Below are 25257 nucleotides of genomic sequence, written 5' to 3' on the forward strand. Positions count from 1 at the left end.
TTGGGAAGAAATGTGGGTCCAGCTCCTCACTGGACCCCATTGACACTAACCTGATGGGGAATCACATTGCTGCTTGCTTGTGCCACTTGCTCAAATATGCCAACACGGTCCCCTCAGGGAAATTGTAGAGCGGCTGGTTTGGTTGGTCGGGGAGTTCGAGGGTCTTCTGCCTGCTTTTCTCATGGGTGCTACCCCCAACCCCCTGGAGTGGGAGCGGTAGGCAGTGGGGTCAGCTCATCTGCTTCCACCAGGGTGGAAGATGAGCTTCCTGTTGGCCTTGCTCACACCTGCCAGCTGGGGCATCGGAGTGGGCCGCCTTCTTCTGGGGCTGGCCTGCTGCCTGGCTCCACTGAAAGTATAGAGGAGAGGGTCATGTGCTATTTTCTCTTGGTGTCTTGCCAAAGTAAGGCACATATTCTCAAAGTTTCCCCTTAGGCCATCTTTTTACTGGTTCTTTGGTGGAGGGAGACAGGCCTTTTCTCTTTTGGGGGTGGCTTTGGGTTCACCACTTCCGCTGCATCCCTTTCTGAATCCATGAGTAGGGAGAAGAAACGGAGGAGCCTCACGGCTGTGTTGTTGCTCAAGGCCCTTGTTGTCCAGGCAGCTCCCCATTTTCTTTTCCATCTTACGCCTGTTCTCTGTATTACATCCAGGCATTTTTAGTCACAAGAGGGAAAATCTGGGAGCAGTGGGGCCTAATTCCATCTTGCCATAATTGGAAATCCAAAGTCACTTTCAAGTATTGCTCGTGGAAATACACATCTGTGCAAGTTTTCGGAAAGTAATTTAAAAACATGTATGACTGTTAACAATACACGTCGCTTTGGTTCTAACAGACTTGCATTTGGTGTTAGAAATAGAAGTATGAATTATTCAGGATGTGTGCATGTGGGGGTCCAATGTAGCCTTGTTTCTAGTGGTTAATATCTGGAAATACAGTTACGATCCATTGATATTGAAATGATGATATAGCTGTAATATAAGTGAGTGCTTCATTTCATTAACTTGGAGATATATTCGCTATGTATATATATATGTGACAAAGTGAAAGGGCAGAGCTTCATATTAGGAAGTTATTTTTATCAAACAAATAAAAATGGCACAAACTCTTCTATTTGTATAAAATTTATTAAAAAAAAAGGCATTGAAGGAGAATACCAAGTTGGTTATCTGAGGAGGGTAGGATAGGAGATTGTTATTTTTATTCATTTTTATTTTGGCCTTATTGTAATCATTTCACTCCTGTAATTAAAAATCTAATGAAGAAAAAGAAAGTTAGCAATGGGCACCAGGTGATTTTGAAGGATTAAAGGAATCCTTAAGGTGGTCAAAGGTCAGATTTGTTTAGATTTTGTAGATCACATTTAGGAATATGATACTCTCACAAACACATAGGTGCCCCGTCCAGATGATGGAAAATGGTTGGTATTTGTTACTCCATGGTTTGCAGCCCAGGTACGATGTTCAGTGCATTTAAAATGCAGGGTTGAATATCAAAGTATGCAAAAGGAAGGCAGCCTTTAGAGAGATAGTAACATTCTCTTTGATGGGTTCATATGGGAAGTTGTTTCTCCTTCCTTACCTGTCCCTTAGAACTCCACTAGTGGCTAGAATTCCGAGCTACCCAGGATGCTGTCCATCCGCCCAAGAACTTGCAATCTCACATCGAGACCCTATGATAACCTCGGCTACATCATGTAGACCTTTCTTCCTGCTTACTGTCATCACCATTGGCCTTTTATAGATTAAATATCAGCACATTTTCTATGATGTCAGCTTTCAAATCTATCTAGCATGACAGGCAGTGAAATCGAGTTGTCAGGATCAGATAAAAATTATATGATAGCCCCACAATGTCCACCTATTTCTCCAAATGGTTTCATATTCCTGTTGAATATGACAGGTGATCACGTGTCTCTAGTAAATGATAACCCTTTCAGAGGATGAATAGTCTTGTAAGCTCATTGTATAGGTTTGTTCTGTGATCCTGAAATGATGGATGCCATTTTCATCAAGGCTTTTTTTTCCCCTTCCCTATAGCATTGCTGTTAATATGGTAATCGGAAAAATAAAGAAAAAGTCTACTTTGATCATGAAGGATTTTTTTTAAAAGAAACATTTATTCTGTATAACTGGTTAACTGTGTGGGAAAAAATTTTCTCAGCTTACACCATACAAAAGTCAACTCCAGATGGATTAAAGAATTATATACTAAAAAGAAACTGTAAACAGCTGGAAGAAAATATGTTTAAACATGGGCAGCAAAAGCTTTTCAGAGTAGAAAGGCTATGAAAGAAACCATAAAAGGAAATACTGATGGTTGGCTATATATAGGGCAGAAACTTTTATATTCCCCAAGATTATAAATAAGATTTCATGCTTACAAAACCTGTAAATTTTTACAGCGTCGTATGTAACAAAGAGTTTTAACCCGTATACTGTAAAGAGATTCATAAAGATACGAGCAGATATTTGGCCTCAAATAATCAAAGAAATAGAAATTAAAATGATACTATTTCTACCCATCATAATGTCATGTTAAGGGAAAAAAAACCCCTACCACTCTCTTAGATCCAGAGTATAGCCCAAAGGACACCTTTTAACCAGTTGGTGAAGCTACCTTTTTAAGGGCATTTAAAAATGTGTATCAGGAATCCCTATGAATCAGTATAGTTCCACTGTTAAAAATAAACTTGAGTCGCAGGTTTGGACTTTTCTGAGCATGTCAAGTACCTGAAAGATACAATTCCTCAGTGAGCCCGCCTTTTCTCGGTTGCTGAGATTTTCATTAACTTTGGCTATTACGGAAGTACCCAGAGGCTCTTTACAGAATCCCATTTCTCGTTGCCCCTGTCCACGCGTAATCATGACCACTCACTCTTAACCAGTAGAGTAACCCTCTTTATTACCCAAACGGAATTGTTGTTCTGTCCTCTGGGGGGAACTTTCCTTCCTTGGAACCAATCTAGCGGAGCCTTCCGGTCATGGAGATTGGAAGTAAAAATCCTGTGAGTGCTGTGCGATAGAACACAATTTTTCATTGTGTTGCTTCCCGGGTGGCCCATGACTGAGTTTTCAGTAGGCCATTCCTCCTTTCTTTCAAACCAGCTGCTCCTGGGTAGAGGAGTGCTTGCTGAGATGAGTGAATTTCATGGGCATGAGCACATTTCCACACTTTTTGGATGTTACTAAGTTCCTGGGTCAGATACAGTATTATATTGATTATCATGATGATAAATAAGGCAGTTCTTAAATCCATGCTTAGTGGAACTGGCAGGCGCTTATGGGCACGGAAAGCAAATCTGTATCCAGGATTTGTAACTATTTCGCTGAGGAGAGTTTACAGCCTCTTCCATAAACCGACTTGTTGCTAGATGACTGGCTGGTCTCTCCAGGAAATGGGGCCACAGTGGGGGCTCAGCACTGAATTCTCCTGTTGGCTGAAGTGGTAATGGTCGTGGCTGATGAGCATTCCTGTTGCTGAGCCCATGCATAGCCTCCATTATTCACCTTGGCCACTTGGCATGTGGGGCCACTGCGCGAGTCCTGGGGTGGCTGGAGAGAGAGGTGACTGACATTTGCACAACTTGTCATCTTGTCTACCCAGGTACTGAGAGCCTCCTCTGACGTGGATACCCACCCACTAAGGGTCCTTCATATGGTCCAGAAATGCCTTCATGCTTTGTGCCCGTCCAGAGAGGTTTACCCACATGCTCCCTTGCCAGGGTTTCTTACCATCAGTCTTCATATCTTGTTCTTTCTATGTCCCTCCTAAGCTGTTAGCCAGTGCCTGTGAAGCAGCATGCATCTGTGCTTCTGGCTACATCTCAGTTTAAACATAGGGTACAACGAAATGTATTTGAAGCTCTGCCAACTGGGACGTTTCCTTTTCAAGAACTCTTGGATTGGGTTTGTCAACTGCAGCAGTGCACTTCGACTTGGTGCCAGCATTTTGCACTGAACCATTGAGTAACTGGGCTCGGTGCTTTTCCTCTTTGGTCAGTTGGTCATAAATCTTAATCAGGATCAAGAGAGGGGAGGCAGTGCGGAAGAGTGAGTATCAAGGGAATCTCAGCCACCGACTTCTGCAACTTACTAAGATGTTCTGGGCCTGTTCCGGCTCAGTCTCTTATATTAATCTGCTTGTTGGGTTACTGCTCTGCGTGCCCAGTCTAGTGACTTGGTGTGTCAGGTTACTGATTCAGGTAATGACAGGTAGCTCAGACGTTGTGATAATTTGATGTCAGTGGTCGCACGTTCATTCTAGCAAGAACTTTTTCTCGAAAGAAAAGTGATCTGCAGATGAGCATGTGGCTTTGCTCTAAAACCCCTATCTCGGTCTGCTGGGGCCGCTCTAACAAGATACCGAAGATTGGTAGCTAATAAACTATCGAAACACGGTTCCAGAGGCTGGAAGTCTGACATCACAGTGCCAGCAGTGTGGATGAAGGCCCTCTTACAGTTGCAGACTTTTCCTTGTATCTTCACATGGAGAAGGAACCAGGGAGCTCTGTGGGGTCTCTTTTATAAGGGTACTAATTCCATTCATGAAGGCAGAGCCCTCCCACAGGCGACTTAATGACTTTCTAGCACCATCACATTGCGTGTTAGGATTCCAGCACGTGAATTTGGGGGCGAGCACCAGTCTTCAGACCGTAGGAGCCCCGAAGGTCTGTGTTGTGACTCGCTTATTGGTGCTTCCCTGGGGCTCCCTCTACCACTCCTGTTTGCCACAGACACCCAGAGGGTCACTAGCTCTGCTAGGTCCTAAGGCCCGAGGGGCAGAGGAGCCTTATGCTGTACACTGGAACGGCAGCAAAGCCTGTCTTCACTCCAACTCCATTCAAAACCGGCAAGTTTTTAAGTGGGTTCCTCAGAAAATGAGTCAAAAGGAACACCTTTAAAGGTGCTATATATTGTTTCCTAAGTTCACAAAAGCCCACTTTTGGTCCTAGTAGAAAATGCAATAGCTTGTTTTTGACCTGGAGGGATGTCCCAACATGCTGTAGACCGTTCAGCCCCAGAAACTTTGCTGAGGACTAGTGGGCCCGTGGATTTTTATGGGATTTATCCATTTCTCCTAGGTCTTACTAAGTCAACTGAAGTACTTGCTACTAAGTGTTCCTCAGGTCCAATCAGCTTAATGTCACTAAGTAGCATACAAATGTGGTGTTGGGTGGGAGGTTAGGATGATCTAGGTCTTTGCACACTGTTCTCTGGCCGAGAGCAGGATCGTTGGCATAACTCGTAGGCAAGGCTGTGAACAATTACTGTGTACCCTCATGAGTAAAAGCAAAGACATGCTGGTGGTTCTTCCAGAATGATACAGAGTAAAAAAGCCTTTGTCAGGTCAATAGCAACCATGATGCCAGGGCTGTGTTGATTTGCTCCAGTAGGGATACTAAATCTTAAATCACAGATGTAGTTAGAGTCACAGCCTGCTCGTGTTTTGGATAACATACAGTCATTTAAGATCTATCATTTTCTTCTCTTTCTTTCTTTCTTTCTTTTTTTTTTTTTAAATGTTTTGTTTATTTTGAGAGAGAGTGATCATATGTGAGTGGGGGAGGGGCAGAGACAGAGGGAAAGAGAGAATCCCAAGCGGACTCCACGCTGTCAGCTCAGAGCCCCACATGGGGCTCGATCTCACAAATGTTGAGATCATGACCTGAGTCGCTTAACTGACTGAGCCACCCAGGTGCCCCAAGATCAGTCATTTTCTAAGATTTTGCACAGGTAGGTAGACAGTTTAAATGGGGAGATTGTAGATTTTATCACCCCTGCAACCTTTCCATTTTTTTGTTATTGGTACAATTTCTGTGATTTGGTTTTCTGTCGGTATAGGTTACTATCTTGTTAGGGGACATGCCAGATACTGCCATTTATCCCTTCTGATCGTAATAGCCCTCACTGTACAGAACAGATAGCTAATGAATGGATTCTGCTGGTTGCTAAGTATGTCTATTCCAGTTACAAATGTAGGAACTGAAGAAACAGTCACTCAGTAAGTTTGTAGATATGCTTAGTGAATGCAATTTGAATTTGGGCCAACATTCCATTTATCACCTGACTACCCTAAGCTGAGAGAGAATGGCTTTAATTACAGAACTTTTAAATTGGATGATTAATTTTCTGAGGATTCTGACAACGAGATGGAAGAGAAGTGCATCTTCTATTTAAAGTACAAATTTCTGCTGTATGGGGGAAAACAACAGTTATAAGTTAAAGAATGTGCAGTAGGTAGATAAAAACGGGCTTCGTATGTAGTGAAGCAAAGAAAAGTGTGGTGTTTTGGTTCTCTGGAAATAGCATATAGTCACAGCAAGGAAGCATTTGGGAAGTTGTCTAGGATGAATCCAAACGGGATGAATGTCCCCAGTTTGCATCATATTGCAGTAGTGTGGGAAGATCTGCAGAAACAGTTGGAATAGTCCATTTATAGTCCACAGTGAGCTCAGCAGAACACGAAGGGACTGAAGATGTCCTGGAGTGGGGGTCGCCGGGGGGCAGCGGTGAGGGCATCTTCAGGAAAGGGCACGGAATAAGTTACAGCAAAGAGCGTGGCTTCTCTATTTTTAAAGCCAGTGAAATTGCCTTCCTACCGTGTGCATGTGCCGTTTTCTTGATTATAGACTAGGGGAATTGCGTTTACACCATTTCCAGGCAGTCTGTTTTTCATTTCTCGAGTTCCTTTCTGTTTCTCCTCTTCACCTGTGTGACTGTCCTCTTCGCATGTAACTGCCATTCGCCCGTCTAGCTTACTCCCTTTCTCGTCTTTTGTGCCCCTCCAGGTTAATATTCCTTCATATGCCGCTTTTCATCAAGTCATTCCTTTGTTTTAAGAAATTTCCTTCCTGCAATTCTCTTGTGTTCCCTCTCCTTTTAGTTAGCATGACCTTTGTGTCAGGTTTGCTGGTGTGTGGTTACTTTAGGAATTGGTCACAGGACAGATCTGGTAAAGGGTTAGTATCCAAAGTATATAAAGAACTGGTGTACAATTCAATGCCCAAAAAACAAATAATCCAGTTAAAGAAATGGATAGAAGACATGAACAGACATTTTTACAAAGACCACCTCCAGATGGCCAACAGACTCATGAAAAGATGCTCAACCTCATTCGTCATCAGGGAAATGCAAATCGAAACTACAATGAACAAAAACAAGCAAAAAATTATAATGAATGGTCTCCTCCCTCATGTCAGAATGGCCAAAATCAAACCACAGATGCTGGCGAGTTTGTGCAGAAAAAGTTGGTAGAAATGAAAACTGGTGCAGCTACTGTGGCAAACAGTAAGGAGGCTCCTCAAAAAATTAACAATTGAGGGGCGCCTGGGTGGCTCAGTTGGTTGAGCGTCCGACTTTGGCTCAGGTCATGATCTCGCAGTTCGTGGGTTCAAGCCCCGCATTGGGCTCTGTGCTGACAGCTCGGAGCCTGGAGTCTGCTTCAGATTCTGTGTCTCCCTCTCTGTCTCTGCCCCTCCCCCACTCACGCTCTGTCTGTCTGTCTCTCTCTCTCTCTCTCTCTGTCAAAAATAAACAAACATAAAAAACAATTAAAAATTAACAGTTGAACTACTATATAATTGAATAATCACACTACTGGGTATTTACCCAAGGAATACAAAAACGTTAATTCAGAGGGGTACATGCACCCCTATACTTACTGCAGGATTATTTACATTAGCCAAATTATGGAAGCAGCCCAAGTGTCCATTGACAGATGATGGATAAAGAAGAGGTGATACACACACACACACAAACACACACACACACACACACACACGCACACGCACACACACAGAGTGTAATCTTTTGCTGTAAAAAATGAAATCTTGCCATTTGCAACAGCGAAAATAGAGCTAGAAGGTATAACGCTGAGCCAAATAAGTCAGCCACAGAAAGACAAATACCATATGATCTCACTCATGTGGAATTTAAACAACAATATAAAGGAGCAAAGAAAAACGAGAGATAAACCAAGAAATAGACTCTTAACCATAGCGAACAAACGGTAGTTACCGGAGGGGAGGTGAGTGGAGGGATGGGGGAAATAGGTGATGGGGATTAAAGAGTATACTTACAATGAAAAAAAAAATCTCCTTCCTGCAATCCCCTTGTGCCCCTTCTCCTTTCAGTTAGCATGGCCTTAGTGTCAGTTCTGCTGGTATATATTTCCTTTAAAGAGTTATTCATAGGGTTGAGAAACTTACCTCTTCCGTTCAGCTCCTAAATTTATAAACCTGTGTTGTTCCCCTGCCATTTAGAGCTTAGTGTGCTGCTGGGGTTCTGCCTACTTCCCAGGCAGGGTTTTCCATCCTGTGGACTTGGGCCTTCCCTCAGCGCATGTATATCTGCACCATCATCTTCAGGAAATTCTCTGAAGGTTCTGGCTGTGAACGGTACACTTTCCTAATTTAGGGCTAATGAGGATTTCCTGGCAAAAATAGGAAATAGGATGCTTGGGTTCACCTTGCCAACTGGACCCAGAATTTACCTTTGTATGTATAGGGCTCATAGTGGAACTTAACATACAGTCCTTGCTTTCTTTCCACCTCAGTCCCTTAGCTGGTTCTCTTCTGCTTCGTGCTGGGCCTTCCTTGTTTCCTGATCAGTATCGTTCTGAGGTGATTTCGTCTAATCCGGTGGCTTCAAGACCATCAATCTGCTGATATGTACCTGTATGATTTCTTCCCACTCCAGGCTTATATGATCTCCACATGTTCAATGGCATGCCCAAGAGGAATCTTCAAGTTAACATAGACCAACCAGATCTGCTTTCTGAGTCCGTCTTAACTCCTAGGCTCCCATCACCACAATAACGCCCAAAACGCTCAGTAGTATTCTTCATCTAGTCGTTTGGTCCCAAACCTCTTAGTAACCCATTTTTGTTGTTGTTGTTCTTATCACTCCGTGCATTTCATCAGCAAATCATATTGATTCTTCCTCCGGAAGGTGTTTACCTTCTCATTTATCTGCTTCTTTGCATCAAGACCACCCGTGCCCCAGTGCAAGCCAGCAGCATCTCTCCTTGCCTGTGACGCTAGCTTGCTCATGTGTCCGCCTGCTTCTGGTCTTGCATCCACCCCCCCACCCTCCATAATTTATTTTTCATACAAAAGCTAGAATAATCTGATGAAAACATCTCGGGGGGAGTTGAATTCAAAGCAATTCTGATTATAACACAAAAGCCCAGTTTTTTGATGGTAGGCTCAAAAAGGCTGGTTGAGACTGTGGTGAATATATGTAAGTATATGTGTGTGTACTTTTGTATGTGTGTGTATATATGTTTTAAGAATTTGATGAAATAGACAAATATCTACCTATAACTCTAAGTATTTAACTTGTACTTAAATATGTGATTACATGTATGTGCTTACAGTTGCATGTATAAAATAATACACTGATTTAGGAATTTTTTTCATTCTCAGCATTTCATAAAATTTATTTCAACACTCAACATGCATCTTCTTTTTTTTCATATGTTCTCTTTTTATATTTTAATTTAATTTAATTTTTTTAATATGAAATTGTCAAATGGGTTTCCATGCAACACCCAGTGCTCATCCCAACGGATGCCCTCCTCAATACCCCTCACCCACCCTCCCCCCCCCCCCCCCCATCAACCCTCAGTTTGTTCTCAGTTTTTAAGAGTCTTTTATGGTTTGGCTCCCTCCCCTCTAACTTTTTTTTTTCCTTCCCCTCCCCCATGGTCTTCTGTTAAGTTTCTCAGGATCCACATAAGAGTGAAAACATATGGTATCTGTCTTTCTCTGTATGACTTATTTCACTTAGCATCACACTCTCCAATTCCATCCACGTTGCTACAAAAGGCCATATTTCATTCTTTCTCATTGTCATGTAGTATTCCATTGTGTATATAAACCACAATTTCTTTATCCATTCATCAGTTGATGGACATTTAGGATCTTTTCATGATTTGGCTATTGTTGAAAGCGCTGCTATAAACATTGGGGTACAAGTGCCCCTATGCATCAGCACTCCTGCCATCCCTTGGGTAAATTTCTAGCAGTGCTATTGCTGGGTCATAGGGTAGATCTATTTTTAATTTTTTTTAATTTTATTTTTTATTTCTTAAAATTTACATCCAAATTAGTTAGCATATGGTGCAACAATGATTTCAGGAGTAGATTCCTTAATGCCCCTTACCCATTTAGCCAATCCCCCCCTCCCACAACCCTCCAGCAACCCCCAGTTTGTTCTCCATATTTATGAGTCTCTTCTGTTTTGTCCCCCTCCCTGTTTTTATATTATTTTTGCTTCCCTTCCCTTATGTTCATCTGTTTTGTCTCTTTAAGTCCTCATATGAGTGAAGTCATATGATTTTTGTCTTTCTCTAATTTCACTTAGCATAATACCCTCCAGTTCCATCCACATAGTTGCAAATGGCAAGATTTCATTCTTTTTGATTGCCAAATAATACTCTGTTGTGTGCGTGTGTGTATACACATTCATTCATCCATCGATGGACATTTGAGCTCTTTCCATGCTTTGGCTATTGTTGAAAGCACTGCTATAAACATTGGGGTACAAGTGCCCCTGTTCATCAGCACTCCTGTATCCCTTGGGTAAATTCCTAGCAGTGCTATTGCAGGGTCATAGAGTAATTCTAGTTTTAATTTTTTGAGGAACCTCCACACTGTTTTCCAGAGCGGCTGCACCAGTTTGCATTCCCACCAACAGTGCAAGAGGGTTCCCGTTTCTCCACATCCTCTCCAGCATCTGTTGTAGTCTCCTGATTTGTTCACTTTAGCCACTCTGACCGGCATGAGGTGGTGTCTCAGTGTGGTTTTGATTTGTATTTCCCTGATGAGGAGTGATATTGAGCATCTTTTCATGTGCCTGTTGGCCATCTGGATGTCTTCTTTAGAAAAGTGTCTATTTGTGTCTTCTGCCCATTTCTTCACTGGATTATTTGTTTTTCGGGTCTGGAGTTTGGTGAGTTCTTTATAGATTTTGGATACTAGCCCTTTGTCCGATATGTCATTTGCAAATATCTTTTCCCATTCTGTTGGTTGCCTTTTAGTTTTGTTGATTGTTTCCTTTGCAGTGCAGAAGCTTTTTCTCTTCATGAGGTCCCAATAGTTCATTTTTGCTTTTAATTCCCTTGCCTTTGAGATGTGTCAAGTAAGAAATTGCTGTGGCTGAGGTCAGAGAGGTTTTTCCTGCTTTCTCCTCTAGGGTTTTGATGGTTTCCTGTCTCACATTCAGGTCCTTTATCCATTTTGAGTTTATTTTTGTGAATGGCGTAAGAAAGTGGTCTTGTTTCATTCTTCTGCATTCAACATGCATCATCTTAAACTGCTTTATAGAAGTGTCACCACAGCATGTTTGACATCAGTTCCTTGAGTTTCTTCTGCATCATCTGACACAGTATTCCAAAGAGTATTCTCTGCCATTTAAATTGTTGTAGAGACAGCGCTTTTTGCACCAAAGTATGATGTTGTCACTGACAGTTCTGTACAAACCACACTGTTCTTGTATAACAGTAGATGATTGCTTAAGAATTTTTCCTGTGCTTATTTGTACTCTGTGTAGTTTGGTGTGATTATTAAGTGGATATATATTTTATTCAACCTGTTTCTTTTTTGATTTGCTTATAGTGGGAAAGTTTGTCTGAATAACCTAACTTGACTTTACTGGAAACCAGAAGTCCATTGTTCTTTTCTCCTCCCCTCCCCTCCCCTCCCCTCTCCTCTCCTCTCCTCTCCTCTCCTCTCCTCTCCTCTCCTCTCCTTTCTTTCCTTTTCTTTTTTCTTTTCTTTTCTTTTCTTTTCTTTTCTTTTCTTTTCTTTTCTTTTCTTTCCTTTCCTTTCCTTTCCTTTCCTTTCCTTTCCTTTCCTTTCCTTTCCTTTCCTTTCTTTTCTGTTTATTTATTTATTTTAGAGAGAGCACAAGCAGAGGAGAGGCAGAGAGAGAGGGAGACACAGAATCCAAAGCAGGCTCTGGCCTCTGAGATGTCAGCACAGAGTCCAACATGGTGCTCAAACCCATGAGCTATGAGATCATGACCTGAGCCAAAGTTGGCCACTTAACTGACTGAGCCATCCAGGTGGCCCCACTGTCTTCTTCCTTGAAGTGCTTTCTACTTGGCATCCAGGATACGTTTTTTTGGTTTTCTTCATCCTTCACTAGTCAACTCTTGCTCAGTTTCCTTTGCTGGTCCTTCCTTATGATGCAGTCTCTGTGGTAGTCCCATGGCTCACTCTTTGGACAGGCCCTCCCGAGGTGATCTCATTTAGTTTAATGGCCTTGCATACCATATGTGCATGATCACTGTCAGATTAATGTCATCAGCCTAGACCTTACCTCTCTGCTTAAATGTCATCCTGTCAGAGATGCCTTCTCTGACAAGCGGCTGTCTTATTTTTCTTTAACATTCTGTATAGGATTTTATTACCACCTAAACTATTTTTGTAGTTATTTATTTGTTAATTATCTGTCTTCTTCCCACTTTAATGTACATTCCATGAGGTGTATCCCCATCAACTAGAAAAATGCTTAGCACATAGCAGACACTGTAAGTATTGAATGAATAAATGAGTATCATCATCCTTGTAATCATCAAGTTCATTTTACCAAAGGCATTGCACTGATGTAAGTACAGGAGATATAAAAAAGTTTAGGACATGGCAAGTTTGGCCACAGAAGCATGGCAGTATGGCCGGAGGTCTAACAGAAGGCAGATGAGGGAAGCATAATGGTGGATGTGTGTGGAATGAGCAAAAGAATTCCTGTTGAGATGGGATTAAGAAAATTGTGGTCAGATTAGTGGGAATGAATCACAGAGATAAATGGGGTGGGGGGGACAGGAGGTAGATTGGGAAACAGACATATCCTGGGCACAAATAATGCTATTAGGGGCACCTGGGTGGCTCAGTTGGTCAACTGTCTGATTTCGGGCCAGGTCATGATAGTGGTTTATGGGTTTGAGCCCTGTGAAAGGCTCTGTGCTGACAGCTCAGAGCCTGGAGCCTGCTTCGGATTCTGCGTTTCCCCCTCTCTCTGCCCCGGCTACTCTTGCGCGTGCTCTCTCTCAAAAATAAATAAGCATTAAAAAAATTTTAAGATTATATTTAAAAACAAAAAAAGAGGAATAGTTGTATTAAAGGTAATGGGGGAGGGGAAGAGGAGTGGATCTCATTTGTGGTTTACTTGGATTACAGTTCAGATTGTTGACCTTTTAAAGTTGTTATCTTTGTAGAATGCTAAGAAATATCATTTGCAGTTTTGTGCAGCAAATGTAGTGTTTATGGACACTACACTCAAATGTTTCCACATTTTATTTTCTTCATAGAATGAGAATTCTTTTAGGAGCTAATACTCCCTTGTCAGTAAAGGCTAGCTGTCCTAGTATAGCCTATGTAAACCCATCCTGTAATGGGAAGGCTCTGGGGGGAGCACAGAGAAATGGAGCATCATTCTAGAGTTAGTCTGATATTGTTATGGATCCCATCAGTCTTTTATTTCTCCCAACAGAGATAATGGACATTTTCTTATGTGTTAAAAGTCTGTGCTAGTGTGCGGAGACTATTTGAGTAGTTTTTGTCTTAAAAAAAGACATTTCAAGTGATGGTAATTAGGTAGCACATTATTAAATTTTGTAACGGATAATTTAAATTCTAAGGGAAAACCAATTCCTTATAGACAGGTGGTAATTTGCTCTTTTTATACTCTGTGAATTTTGGCAGGATTTCTTTTGGGTCTCCTGATTTCCAATAGGCAAACATTTCTATTTTCTCCATTCTCTGTTTCTGGAATACCTGTTATTTACATAAAGGATTTCCTGGAACAAGGAAAGAAGCCCACTTTTGAATCATCTCAGTCTCTCATTGGATTCAGGTGATTCTAGCTGATTGCTACCCCACCTGCCTTCCAGAAGCAAATGTAAACCCTGTCTGGAGAAGTCTAACCTTAGGTCTCAGAAAATTCTGTCAGTTTTCCTGTATAGAGCCTAATACTTAATAGAAAGTAATCATAACTATGAGGAGAAAAGATGATATGACAAAAATAAAAATAAACAAGATATTAGTATCCATAGAGGACACAGACAATGGACTTATCACATGCTGACATTAAAGTAAGTAGATCAGTATATTCAAGGAGTTTGAAAGATGGAAAATTTTCAGAGAGAGCTATATCTATGAAAACAAGCCAAATAGAAATTCCACAGCTGAAAAATACAGTAACTGAAGGTGGGAGCTCAGTGGATTGGGTTAAGGGCAGATTAGACACAGCTGAATAGAGAATCTTCTGAAGTGAGGTGGGATCAGGATAGAGAGATATGAGGTTGGAAAACATGGAGAAGAGCAGAAGAGATGGGAGGACAAGTGGGATATGGTGGTTTTTACAGTAGGTTGTGCTGGATCATTTTGGATATCAGTATAGAGAAATTGTAGTAAGTTACACTGTACAAAAAGTCAGTTCAGGTAGATTGATTGCATGTTTAAATATAAAAAATATTATTTGAACAATAAAGCTTCTAGTAGGTAACAAATAAAAATATCTTCATGACCTTGGAGTAGACCAAGATTTTTTTTTAACAGGATACAAAAGCACTATCATAAAGGAAAATATTGATATGTTGGATCCCCTTAAAATTAGAAACTTCTGTTCATCAAAAGGCATCATTAAGAGAGTAACGAGATAATACAGGAAGGTATTTGTCACACAGATAATCAACGGTGGTCTTTTAATTAGAACATGTAAAGAACTGAAAGCTGATAACTCAGTAGAAAGATGAGCACGAGACTTGAACAGGCAGTTGACAAAGTTCTCTCCAAGCGGCCATTTAAGACACGCAAAGATGCATAGCCTTATTAGTCATCAGGAAAATTCCATTTGATTGTGATAACATACCAATGGGTACCCACCAGAATTGTGGGTATATGTAATGAAAAAGCCTGATAATGCAGATTTTAGCAAAAATGTAGAGCAATTGGGATTTTTATATCTGCCTGTTGGAATGTAAATTGTCTTAATCACTTTGGAAAACTGATCAGCAGTGTCTACTAAACTAAATCTAAGAATGCTTTGTGATCCAGTAATTTCACTGGCAAGTACATACCCAACAGAAATGTTTACATGTACCAAGCATAAGGTATGCTTAGCATTATTCATAAATGGAAACAGCCTCAGCATCCATCAATAATGAATGCATTGTGGTATACCCATACACTGGGATACTATACAGCACTGAAAAAGAGCATGGATGAATATCACCAAATATAATGTCAAGCAAAACCATGCCTGTGGATAAGTGGTAATGTTTGGTCTGGTTACGATTAAGAGTTGAAGGAATGACAACCTGTTCTAGAATTTCTCAGTGCATGGATGAATTTTGTTGACTTTGAATTTCATCCTAAGGTCATCTGTACAGGCATTTTTAACGTGAACTTTAACATTAATATCTCCAGTATGTTTGTCTTGGGCCAGTTTTGCTAAAGGGCATTCTAGTCGTCGGCTGGAGGGCAGGAACCTGGCTGCCAGGATCTTGGGGGCCTGCTGGGAAAGGGGGCTGGAAGCCCCGGTGGGGATTCACTTAGTTTCCCCCTATTTGCACTTTGATGGTGGTTTTTTTCTCCCAGTCTAGAAACTTTCTGTTTTACTTTCTCTAGAGAATAAATCTCCAGACTTCAATGTCTGCCTGGGTGCAAGTTCAGTGGCAGTCACCTAGATTCACTGGGAAGAGGAGGTAATCTAGGGATCAACTGCTTTTTAATCAGATTTTGCCATATATTTGTTCTTTTACCCTTCCTCTTTCACACTTCGTTTTGGAAGTACCTTTTTAGTCCATAGTACCAGGCAAGTGGTTATCTACCTGGAAGAATAATGGATTTGGATTCCTTCCCAATCCATATAATAGTCAATTTCCAATGAATTGAGGACTTCAATGTGAAAGACAAAAAGAAGGGGAAAAGGAAAGATCTAGACCACATAAATAATGCCTATGAGTCACTAACAAAAGATTGAAAACCGAAAAAAAACCACCCCAAACTGAACCAGGTATTTCACGAAAGAGGAATATGAACAAACAAAAAAAATATGCTTACCGTATTAACAATGGTGAAAATTCAAATGAAGACCACAAGATGTAGATGAGTACAGATGAAATCTGATACTGGTAGATACCAATGAGCTTGTAACATGGAAGGAACTGCTACCTGGTTGTTGGGAATACATTAGGAAGCAGTTGGGCAGTGACGCGATAGTGGAATGTTCGTGGTTCCACTCTTATGTGTGTACCTCAGCAGCTCTTGGACCTGTACCTTGGGAGACCATCGCAGAAGCATTCACAGCAGTTTCAAAGCAATATATGCCTAGCAAGCTAATATTTATTCAACACTTATTTCACGTCAGGAACTGTGCTCATGAGTCGAAAGATATGGTGAGCAAAATCAGACATAGTTTTTGCTCTTAGGTACTCTTAAATTTCCTGAATGACAAATATTATCAGATAATCAGAAGACATGACTAGACCCTTTTCCGGAGAAGACATCCAGATGGCCAACAGACACATGAAAAGATGCTCAACATCAGTCATCATCAGGGAAATACAAATGAAAACCATATTGAGATACCACCTCATGCTTGTCAGAGTGGCCAAAATGAACAACTCAGGAAACAACAGATGCTGGCAAGGATGTGGAGAAACTGGAATCCTCTTGCGCTGTTGGTAGGAACGCAAACTGGTGCAGCTTCTCTGGAAAACAGTGTGGAGGTTCCTCAAAAAATTAAAAATAGAACTACCGTACGACCCAGTAATAGCACTACTAGGAGTTTATCCAAAGGATACAGGAGTGCTGATTCATAGGGGCACATGCACCCCAATGTTTATAGCAGCCCTTTCAACAATGGCCAAATTATGGAAAGAGCCTGAATGTCCATTGACTGATGAATGGATAAAGAAGATGTGGTTTATATATACAATGGAATACTACTTGGCAATGAGAAAGAATGAAATCTTGCCATTTGCAGCAACGTGGATGGAACTGGAGGGTGTAATGCTAAGTGAAGTAAAGCAGTCAGAGAAAAAGAGATATCCTATGTTTTCACTCATGGGATGTGGTACTTGAGAAACTTAACAGAAGACCATAGGGGAAGGGAATGGGAAAAAAATAGTTACAAACATGGAGGGAAGCAAAAACCAGAAGAGACTCTTTAAATACAGAGAACAAACTGAGGGTCGATGCGGGGTGGGGGGGTGGTGGTGCGGGAAAGAGGGGAAAATGGGTGATAGGCATTGAGGAGGGCATTTGTTGGGATGAGCACTGGGTATCATATGTAAGTGATGAATCATGGGAATCTACTCCCCAAAACCAAGAGCAGACTGTATACACTATATGTTGGCCAACTTGACAATAAATAATATTAAAAGAAAAAGGATAATCAAAAATAGATTATAAAATGGCTCTTGGGTAAGGGCTTTAATGTATTCTGTTCTATGAGACTGTATCATTGAGAGGTTGAATTTAAGAAGGTCATCACTACAGTGAATGATGAAATATGTGTAGGAGTTGACTGGCAAGGAATGAAGAGAAGCGTCCTGTAGTTACAGACGTGATATCTTGTTGCTAGGGAAGGGGAGCGGGAGGTTTAACTGGAGGGGAAGATAGCAAGCCAAAGCAGGAGGTGTAGTTGGGGGCCAGACTCTGGAGGCCTTGAAGGTCTTGATGGGGAGTTTTAAGAACTTACATGTTAAAGACGTGGAGATTTTAAGCACAGGGACAACTCAATGGGCAAGATCCACATAGATACAGGGTGCGTAAGGGTTAGAATGACAAGAGTAGGACGTACACTAGCTTGGAGGCTGTTGTAGTTGAGGAGAAGGGAGTATGGAAGCTTGCACTTGATTTGGGGAGCATTTAATGATTGACTTCGTGTGAGAAGTAAGAGAAAGGGAGGTGATGTGTAAGGATGAGTCTAAGGTTTCTGGTTTGATAGCATTGGGAGTGATATTGTATAATGGGATATTATACTCTGAAAGACAACCATGTTTGTTGGGATAATTGTGTTTTGCTGGGATATGTAGATTTTGAAGTATAGATCTGTAGCTTGGAGACCAGATTTGGACTGCAGATACATAATTGGGAAACATCTGTGTATATAGTGGGAAGTCAAATCATTGGTGGAGATGAGATGGCATGGGTCAAATGGTAGGAAGGAAAGAGCAGTGGTCCTAGAACTGAGTCTTGATAAACTTGAGTATTTAGGACAAAAGCCACAGAGAGGGACCAACTAAAGAAGCTGAAGAAGAATACTAGAAATGTATGGTGTCATACAGAGGAGTAAGAGGCATGGCAACAGTATTGAACATTGCTGACCGGTACCTGCTGGATTCAATGTCATGGAGGTTGTCAGTGGCCTTGAAGTGAGTGATAGGTATGAGTCAGACTGGGGTGGGTTGAGCAAGTAGGAGGAACTGTGGAGGGTGCTAGGTATAGATTTCTCTTTCAGGACTTGTTTGTTTCCCTCCCTCCCTCCCTCCCTCCCTCCCTTCCTCTCTCTCCCTCTCTCCCTCCCTCTTTCTTTCTTTCTTTCTTTCTTTCTTTCTTTCTTTCTTTCTTTCTTTCTTTCTTTCTTTCTTTCTTTTCTTTCTTTCTTTCTTTCTTTCGCATGTGTGCACAGATGTGAGTGGGTGAGGGGCAGAGGGAGAGAACGAGAGACTTAAGCAGGCTCCAAGCCCAGCACAGAGCCCGAGGTGAAATCAAGAGTTGTATACCTAACTGACTGAGCCACCCAGGCACCCCTCTTTTAAGAGGTTTGATGAGATGGGAAGGAGAGAGACAATGAGGAATTTGCTAGAAGAACACGAACAGTGTTTTGTTAAATGGGAGAGAGTAAATATATAAAAGGGAAAACGAGTAATTGTCCGTTATAAGGTTCTGAGAAGATGGAAGGGAAGGAGTTACTGGTCCACCGCTGTGACGGAAGGAAATGTGTCGAGGGCGGATACATAACAGGTGTGCGTGTTGAGAATTTGGAAGGAGAGTTCCTTCATGATGCTTTCTGTTTGCTCTCATGAGAGGGTGGGCACTTGGGGGTTTGAAGAGAAGAAACTTTTGAAAACAGACTGGGAATACATTGACCGATGAAATACAGTCAGATTTTGGTACTGCTCTGGGCCGTTCATTCTTGGTGTCACACGTTTATGGTGGTGTTGAGTTTTAGCAGCCTTCTCTGCAGGCATCCAGAAAGCAAATCACTGGATTCATGCAGACTTCCTTTGGCCAGATGGGTGCAAAGAGAAGAAAAGGGGCAAGGGTGTAATGAAATGGTAGATGATGGGAGATAATAAAGCAGGAAGTAAGAGAAGAAAAGAAAAGGCTGATGGATCGGGAGAAGATGTCATGGAGTCAATTAAGAGAAGTTTCCCCGAAGTCGAGGAACCATCACAGTGGAAGAACACGCAAGTAGGATCGAGAGCAGATAATGGTTAGAGGGTGTGTTTGAAGTACTCATCTTGGAGGAGACGCTATACTCTTTCACTTGGGAAAAGCTGTTCGACAGATGGTGAGGCTGGGCAGGGAGGTGTCAGGCAACCCATCTCGGAAAGCAGAAAAGGAAGATGAGTTTCTGTGTGTCTAGTATTTTCAGGTCCTGCTTTCTAGATTGGGCTGAGGGAGTAGCGCCGACTAATCAAGAGGTTCTTGGAGTTGCTGCTCTCGTCTTGGAAGCGCCCGGCCCCAGTGATAACGTGCTGTGCTGCCTGTCGCTGGGAGCTCCTGGCTGGCTGACGGGCTGCCCCAAGTCATCGTGTCACAAGTCGTAAAGCTCTTAGCTTCCACTTAACCTCTCGTTTCTGTGGTTTACTCATCATCGAGCAGTTATGTGCTCTGAATTATTTAAGCAGTATTGATACATTTTTGCTGACTTAACAGTATTTTTCCTTCGTTTTGACTAATGCCATCTATTTGTTAGAGTGTGGCCGGCAGTGTAATCAGTGACTCGAGCGGAGGATGCTAACTGGCGGATGGAAATAAACTTGTGATTTGGTGCCGCTCCAGATAATAGCAGAAAGACAAAAGCATGACTAAATCTACAAAGAGGGCCACGTAAATGCTAAGCGTTAAGATATCAGTATACTTTTAAGCGTTTTGTGCAAAACCACTTCTTCCCAGTTGACAGTAGGAGTTGGTAGGAAGTTTTCTCTGGGAAGTAGAAGTTGGGTGAGAGGGTAGGGACAGCGGAACTGGGAAGAGGGATGTTGGCATCGGGAGATGTAAAGAGGCTTTCATATGATGCAGCCTGTGAACTCGCCGCCCTTTTGAGAGTTGAGGGGAATGGGCACTTGGGAAGGTGCCTGGTGGGTCCAGCAAACGGGATGAAACATGAGCCTATAAGTTTCTAACCACACCCTCAATATCTAGAGTGATGGCCCAATATGTTTTGTGGGTCTGGGCTGGGCACAGTTGGTCAGAGATTGACGTCTGCTGAATGCCAGTGGGTTGCGGAAGTCTCGTTTTAGATATCCTAAAACTAGGGGACAAAGGGACATGTGAAAGCCAGATGTTTAGATGTAGTGTCTGTTCTCTGTATCACCCAGTGTTGAGATGAAAATCTTTCTTTGGATTCATGTACACAATTTAGTGAAGGAGCTGGAATTCATGTGACTTGCCTGAGGTCCCAAGCAAGTTTAGTACTAATGACCAACACGAGCGCAGACAACTTGTGGTTCTCCTTTGAACCTTTGAAACTCCAAGAGCGTTCTTCTGCCCAGACGCCTTTTTCTGCCTTTCATCCGTCATCCGGAGAATGTGGTTTCTTTCTCATGGGCCAAGGCTAAATGAAATGAGGGCATTGTTTGGTAATACATGGGCAGATATATTCAGAGTTGCCTTGTTTTCTTTCTTCATAAACATGTAGATTTTTCTAAGGCAAAAAACGGTGCCTGACAAATTGCTAAAATCTAAATGTCAGCATGACGGGGACTGTGCCCCCTGGAAACATTTGCCTTGGCGACGTTTTCAGACAGATGCTATCAACTGTTTTATCATGAGAGGTAATCTTTTGCACTTCCCTGTATGTAGACTGGTGATGTACATCGAGAGAGACAGCAGAAAGACCACTCCAGGCAAGGACCTGCAAAGCGGCAATGAATACCTGTCCAAGTGCCTGGACCTTCTCATCCGTCACATTGTGCACGAGCTGCCGCGGATCCTGGGTAAATTCTCCTCAGGCCCCTTGACGCTTCCCTTCCCGCGCTTGGGCTTTTAGGCCTCGCCTCTTTTTTCTTCTTGTTTCTCACTTAACACAGGAAAGCGCAGTGACACCGTTTCTTGAATGTGTAGTTTCAAGATTTGAACTCAGGATTTGCTTTATCTGTTTTTACAATTATTTTACATCAGCGACATGACTGAGGCAACGAGCAGGCTAAAGGTTACGTTGAGGTGTCATCTGTGGTAAACTGGCAATTTTAGAAAATAAACACGAGAAAAAGATTGTCAGAGCTTAAAATTGGGTTTGGGCGTTTTGTTTTAGGTGACTTTCTCAAGATTTCCTTCTGCCTAATTCTGAAGAAAAGATTCTTTTCTTTCGGGTTACAGCCACACATTTATTTACCCTTAAGAGAATTTAAAAATGCATAAGGATTAGCATTTAATATTAAAGAATTTTGATATTAAAATTCAAAGTTTGAAAATTTCTTTGGTTTAAATAAAAATATTAATTTGCAAAAGATGTTTTTTTTTTTTTCTGGCTGATCTGTTATTTCATTGTTATTTGGAGAAATTAAAGTAATCTAAGGAATGTGTACATTTAGCTTAAATTTCATTCCATGCTTTTCCAGCAGATGTAGCTATAAACCAGAAATGTTTAAAATGTTAAATTTGATCCAGTTCCTTATGGTAAAATATACTCAGAAATTCGGAGTATTAAATCAGAATAATGAAAATACCTTTATCGCTGATTAATGGTATCTTTTTGCTCCTTACTAATACTTTGAGAGATTTTTTTTGGTTGTTAATGACTGAAAATAGAACATTTCAAATATTTTTTGGATTATAACCTCTTAAAGTTTAACCTGAAGGCTACAGTCTGGTCGATTGGTAGTTGACTTGCTTATTGGCAGACTCATCCCGTTTTAGGGTGTGATGCTAAGATTCAGATGTCCACAGTGTAAGTTTTATTATTGGACTTTTCACCCAATGAGAAGTTTTAGGAATTGATCTTTTTTTATTTTATTCCTATTTTATTTTATTTTATTCCTATTTTATTATTTAAAATTGCAAGCTATAATCTGCTCACTTATAATTAAAAAGATTTTTTTAATGTTTATTTTTTTTTAAAGAGAGAGACACAGAGCATGAGCAGAGGAGAGGCAGAGAGAGAAGGAGACACAGAATTTGAAGCAGGCTCTAGGCTCTGAGCTATCAGCACAGAGCTTGACATGGGGCTCAAACTCACACACTGTGAGATCATGACCTAAACTGAAGTTGGACACTCACTCTACCGAGCCACCCATACGCCCGTGTTCATATATAACTTTTTAAATACCCTTTCCCTGTTTACAGAAGTAAGAAGTGCTCATGGTTAAAATTTAGAAAAGACAAAAAAAAAAAAGGGAAGAAAAATCATATATAAAACCAATACTATATAGATTTTACTTAGAATTGCTAGATGAAAGAGGAAGCTTATATCCATTCTGTCCCCTGAGGCTACAGTTTTCTGTTATAATCTCAATATGTGTGAAGAAAACAGCACAGCCCCTACCCATTTCTTTTATTTAGAGATTAATTACTGTAGTAATCCCATTAGTGTTCCAGCCGTGACCGGTGGTCCCTAAGTATTTATGGTCTGTAACCTTCGTGAATGATCCCGGATGTGCTTTGCAGGTGACATTCTTAACGCCTTGGCCAATGTTTCTGGTCGTAAACACCCATCAACAGTCCAGGCGAAACAGCTGAAGACGTGTCTCCCCCTGATGCCTATAGTGCTTCACCTCGTAACTTCTCAGGTACTATTTTATTAGGAAAAAAATGATAGAAATGTGACTCCTGTCTAGGTAAGCTGGAGCCTAGAAATATCAACTCAGACAAAATATTTTCATTCTTGGTTTCTTACACGTGGCTTTCAGGATTTAATCTGTGGAAACTCTCATCACGCAGGTGTTTCGACCTCAAGTCGTAACAGAAGAGTTCCTTTTCAGTTATGGAACTATTCTTGTGAGTAACACTGAATTTTTCACGTTCCTAATAAAAATGTGGCTGTCTCTACTGTTTGTGGAATTTGGTGTCAGGATGAAGTAATTTTAAAATCCTTGTGGTATTTATTTGTCTCTAGGGAAGTGACCTTTTTATATTTTTATCTGTTGACTGTAATAAAATTTGACATTTGGAGAAAAATACATTCTCTCTTGATAATGTATTTTGTTCAGATAGCACCCAAGCAGGGTAAATATGTCTGTAGAAAACACCTCAATAGATTTTAGTATTAGACGTCATGAAGAAATTTAACCTGGCAAGAATGGAATGCTGGGAATGTATTATCATCGTGATTTACTTATGTTGCCCAGTTATGCACAGTATCTCTTTTGAGGATGGCATTTCTCTAAGTTAAGCTCAACTTTACTTTTTCTTTAATTTTGGTGAGAAGGGTAGCAATGAAAAATCATTGTCCTATCTTTTATTGCAGTTTTTGCCCACAAAAAGTAGTCTTTCTGTTCAGTTATGGCTCATGAATGATGTTGTTTTTTTTCCTAGCCTGGATTACAGTATATGCCGTTGATAAAATGGGGAGATACACAAAGAGAAAGCTGACGTTTGTCACACGGTATCTCCGGTCTTATTTGATGTTAATAACAAACAACTGAGATTTTCAAAATGCCATTGAGGTTTCTAGTTAAGATGAAGTGAGCATCTCCACTTTATTGTAGGTTTGAAATTAAAAAACAAAAATGATTGTCATCCCCAAGTGAGACTGTAGTTTTCTAGAAGGTTCATCGTAAAGTGTGAAGTTTTGAAGTACAAATGTTGAGTGGAGGTCACTGATTTTTTAAGAAGTGTGTTCAGGGGATGCGGTAGGGTCCTTTTGTCCCCAATTTCAAAACTTTATCATCCTAAGTGCGTTGAATCCTAATTTCTGTCAAGTACAGAATTGTGGTTGTACATTCATGAATTTGCAAATTATTAGAATTTCACTTACCACCTTCTTTTATGTTTGCTTTTAATTTCTTTTAATTTGCTTTTTAATCTGTTTTTAAGTACTGTATAGGTATCCTTTTGGCACGACTATACTTCTGTAATTCACTGCACCGACATATTGATGCCTGGCAATGGTGATTTTGCCCCTGCAGCCATCTTGGAATCTTTTGGCACAGTGTTTATTTGGGATGGGGATAATTGTCCTTGTCTCTTCTCTTATTTTTGTTCTCATGCGGAACACTTTTCTCTGCCTACGTTAGCTGAGTACGCTTTAGGTTTTCAAGGAACAAGCAAATGTGTCCAACTAAAAGTCTTCATGGGCATTCAGGAACGGTGTGTGTGTATTTTTGAGAGAACACATCTGCTCTGTGTAATGCTATCTATGCTCCATACAAGGGTGGAGGCCACACCAAGGAAGGATCTCCTCATTTCTCCCAAGAATGGGTGAACTCTGTGCAGGTTGGGAGGTATTCTGTAGGGTTTTCTTAATATAGGCCCTTTTGGGAATAGATAATAGTGTGCCTGGTCGAAAGATAATTAGGATATTGGAAAATCTTTGGCGGTATTTTTTTTTCCTTGATAATGGCACTTAGGTAGAGTGAGCTTAGGCAAATAAAATGGAAAAGGTCATTTGGCTTTCTTTGGGCTGTTTTCCTAGTTCGAATCATGGCTGGGCCCAGAATCTTTCCGTTATTTTTCTCATCGCATTTGTTATTTGGCCTTAGCTGTGTTTTATTGTTCTTATACTTAGTGTTGATGGCTTTGATGAAAAACTAGTGAAGGGAAAGGAGTACCGACTAAAATGAAGGACCCAAATTTAGTTATGTACAGAGTTCTTGTGGATGTTATTATGCACTGTGGAGAGTTGGTGGTTGCTTCTGTGAATTGATTCATAATCTGTCCAGAAGATGCCAAAGGTATGACAGAGGTGACAGTGCCCTACTGATGCCACCAGGCAAAGGGAACTTATCCGACATCCTACAGCTCCTTGGAAATTCACAGTGCAGATTAGCATATTAAAACCTCTTGGGTTTTGTGCTTTGAAATAATTCTTTTAATTTTTGCTCAGGTAGCGGTTTCCTGAACTTGAGAGTTTTGT

The 25257-nt window shown here is 41.1% G+C and overlaps 1 protein-coding gene across 15 annotated transcripts in view; it reads left to right on the forward strand.

The window, feature by feature from the left end:
* Nucleotides 1–25257, forward strand: part of ULK4 (unc-51 like kinase 4) — a 571537-nt gene that overhangs the window by 169891 nt on the left and 376389 nt on the right. For all 15 annotated transcript variants that reach the window (XR_006222024.1, XR_006222025.1, XR_006222026.1 and 12 more), the window contains 3 exons: nucleotides 21048–21181; nucleotides 22851–22972; nucleotides 23124–23180. Coding sequence is in view for 12 of the 15 variants with exons in the window: in XM_042998368.1 (XP_042854302.1) it covers nucleotides 21048–21181; nucleotides 22851–22972; nucleotides 23124–23180 (313 nt within the window). In the remaining 3 variants the exon portion in view is untranslated. The remainder of the gene's footprint in view (nucleotides 1–21047; nucleotides 21182–22850; nucleotides 22973–23123; nucleotides 23181–25257) is intronic.

This window comes from Panthera tigris, chromosome C2 (genome assembly GCF_018350195.1).
Source record: "Panthera tigris isolate Pti1 chromosome C2, P.tigris_Pti1_mat1.1, whole genome shotgun sequence".
NCBI lineage: Eukaryota > Metazoa > Chordata > Mammalia > Carnivora > Felidae > Panthera > Panthera tigris.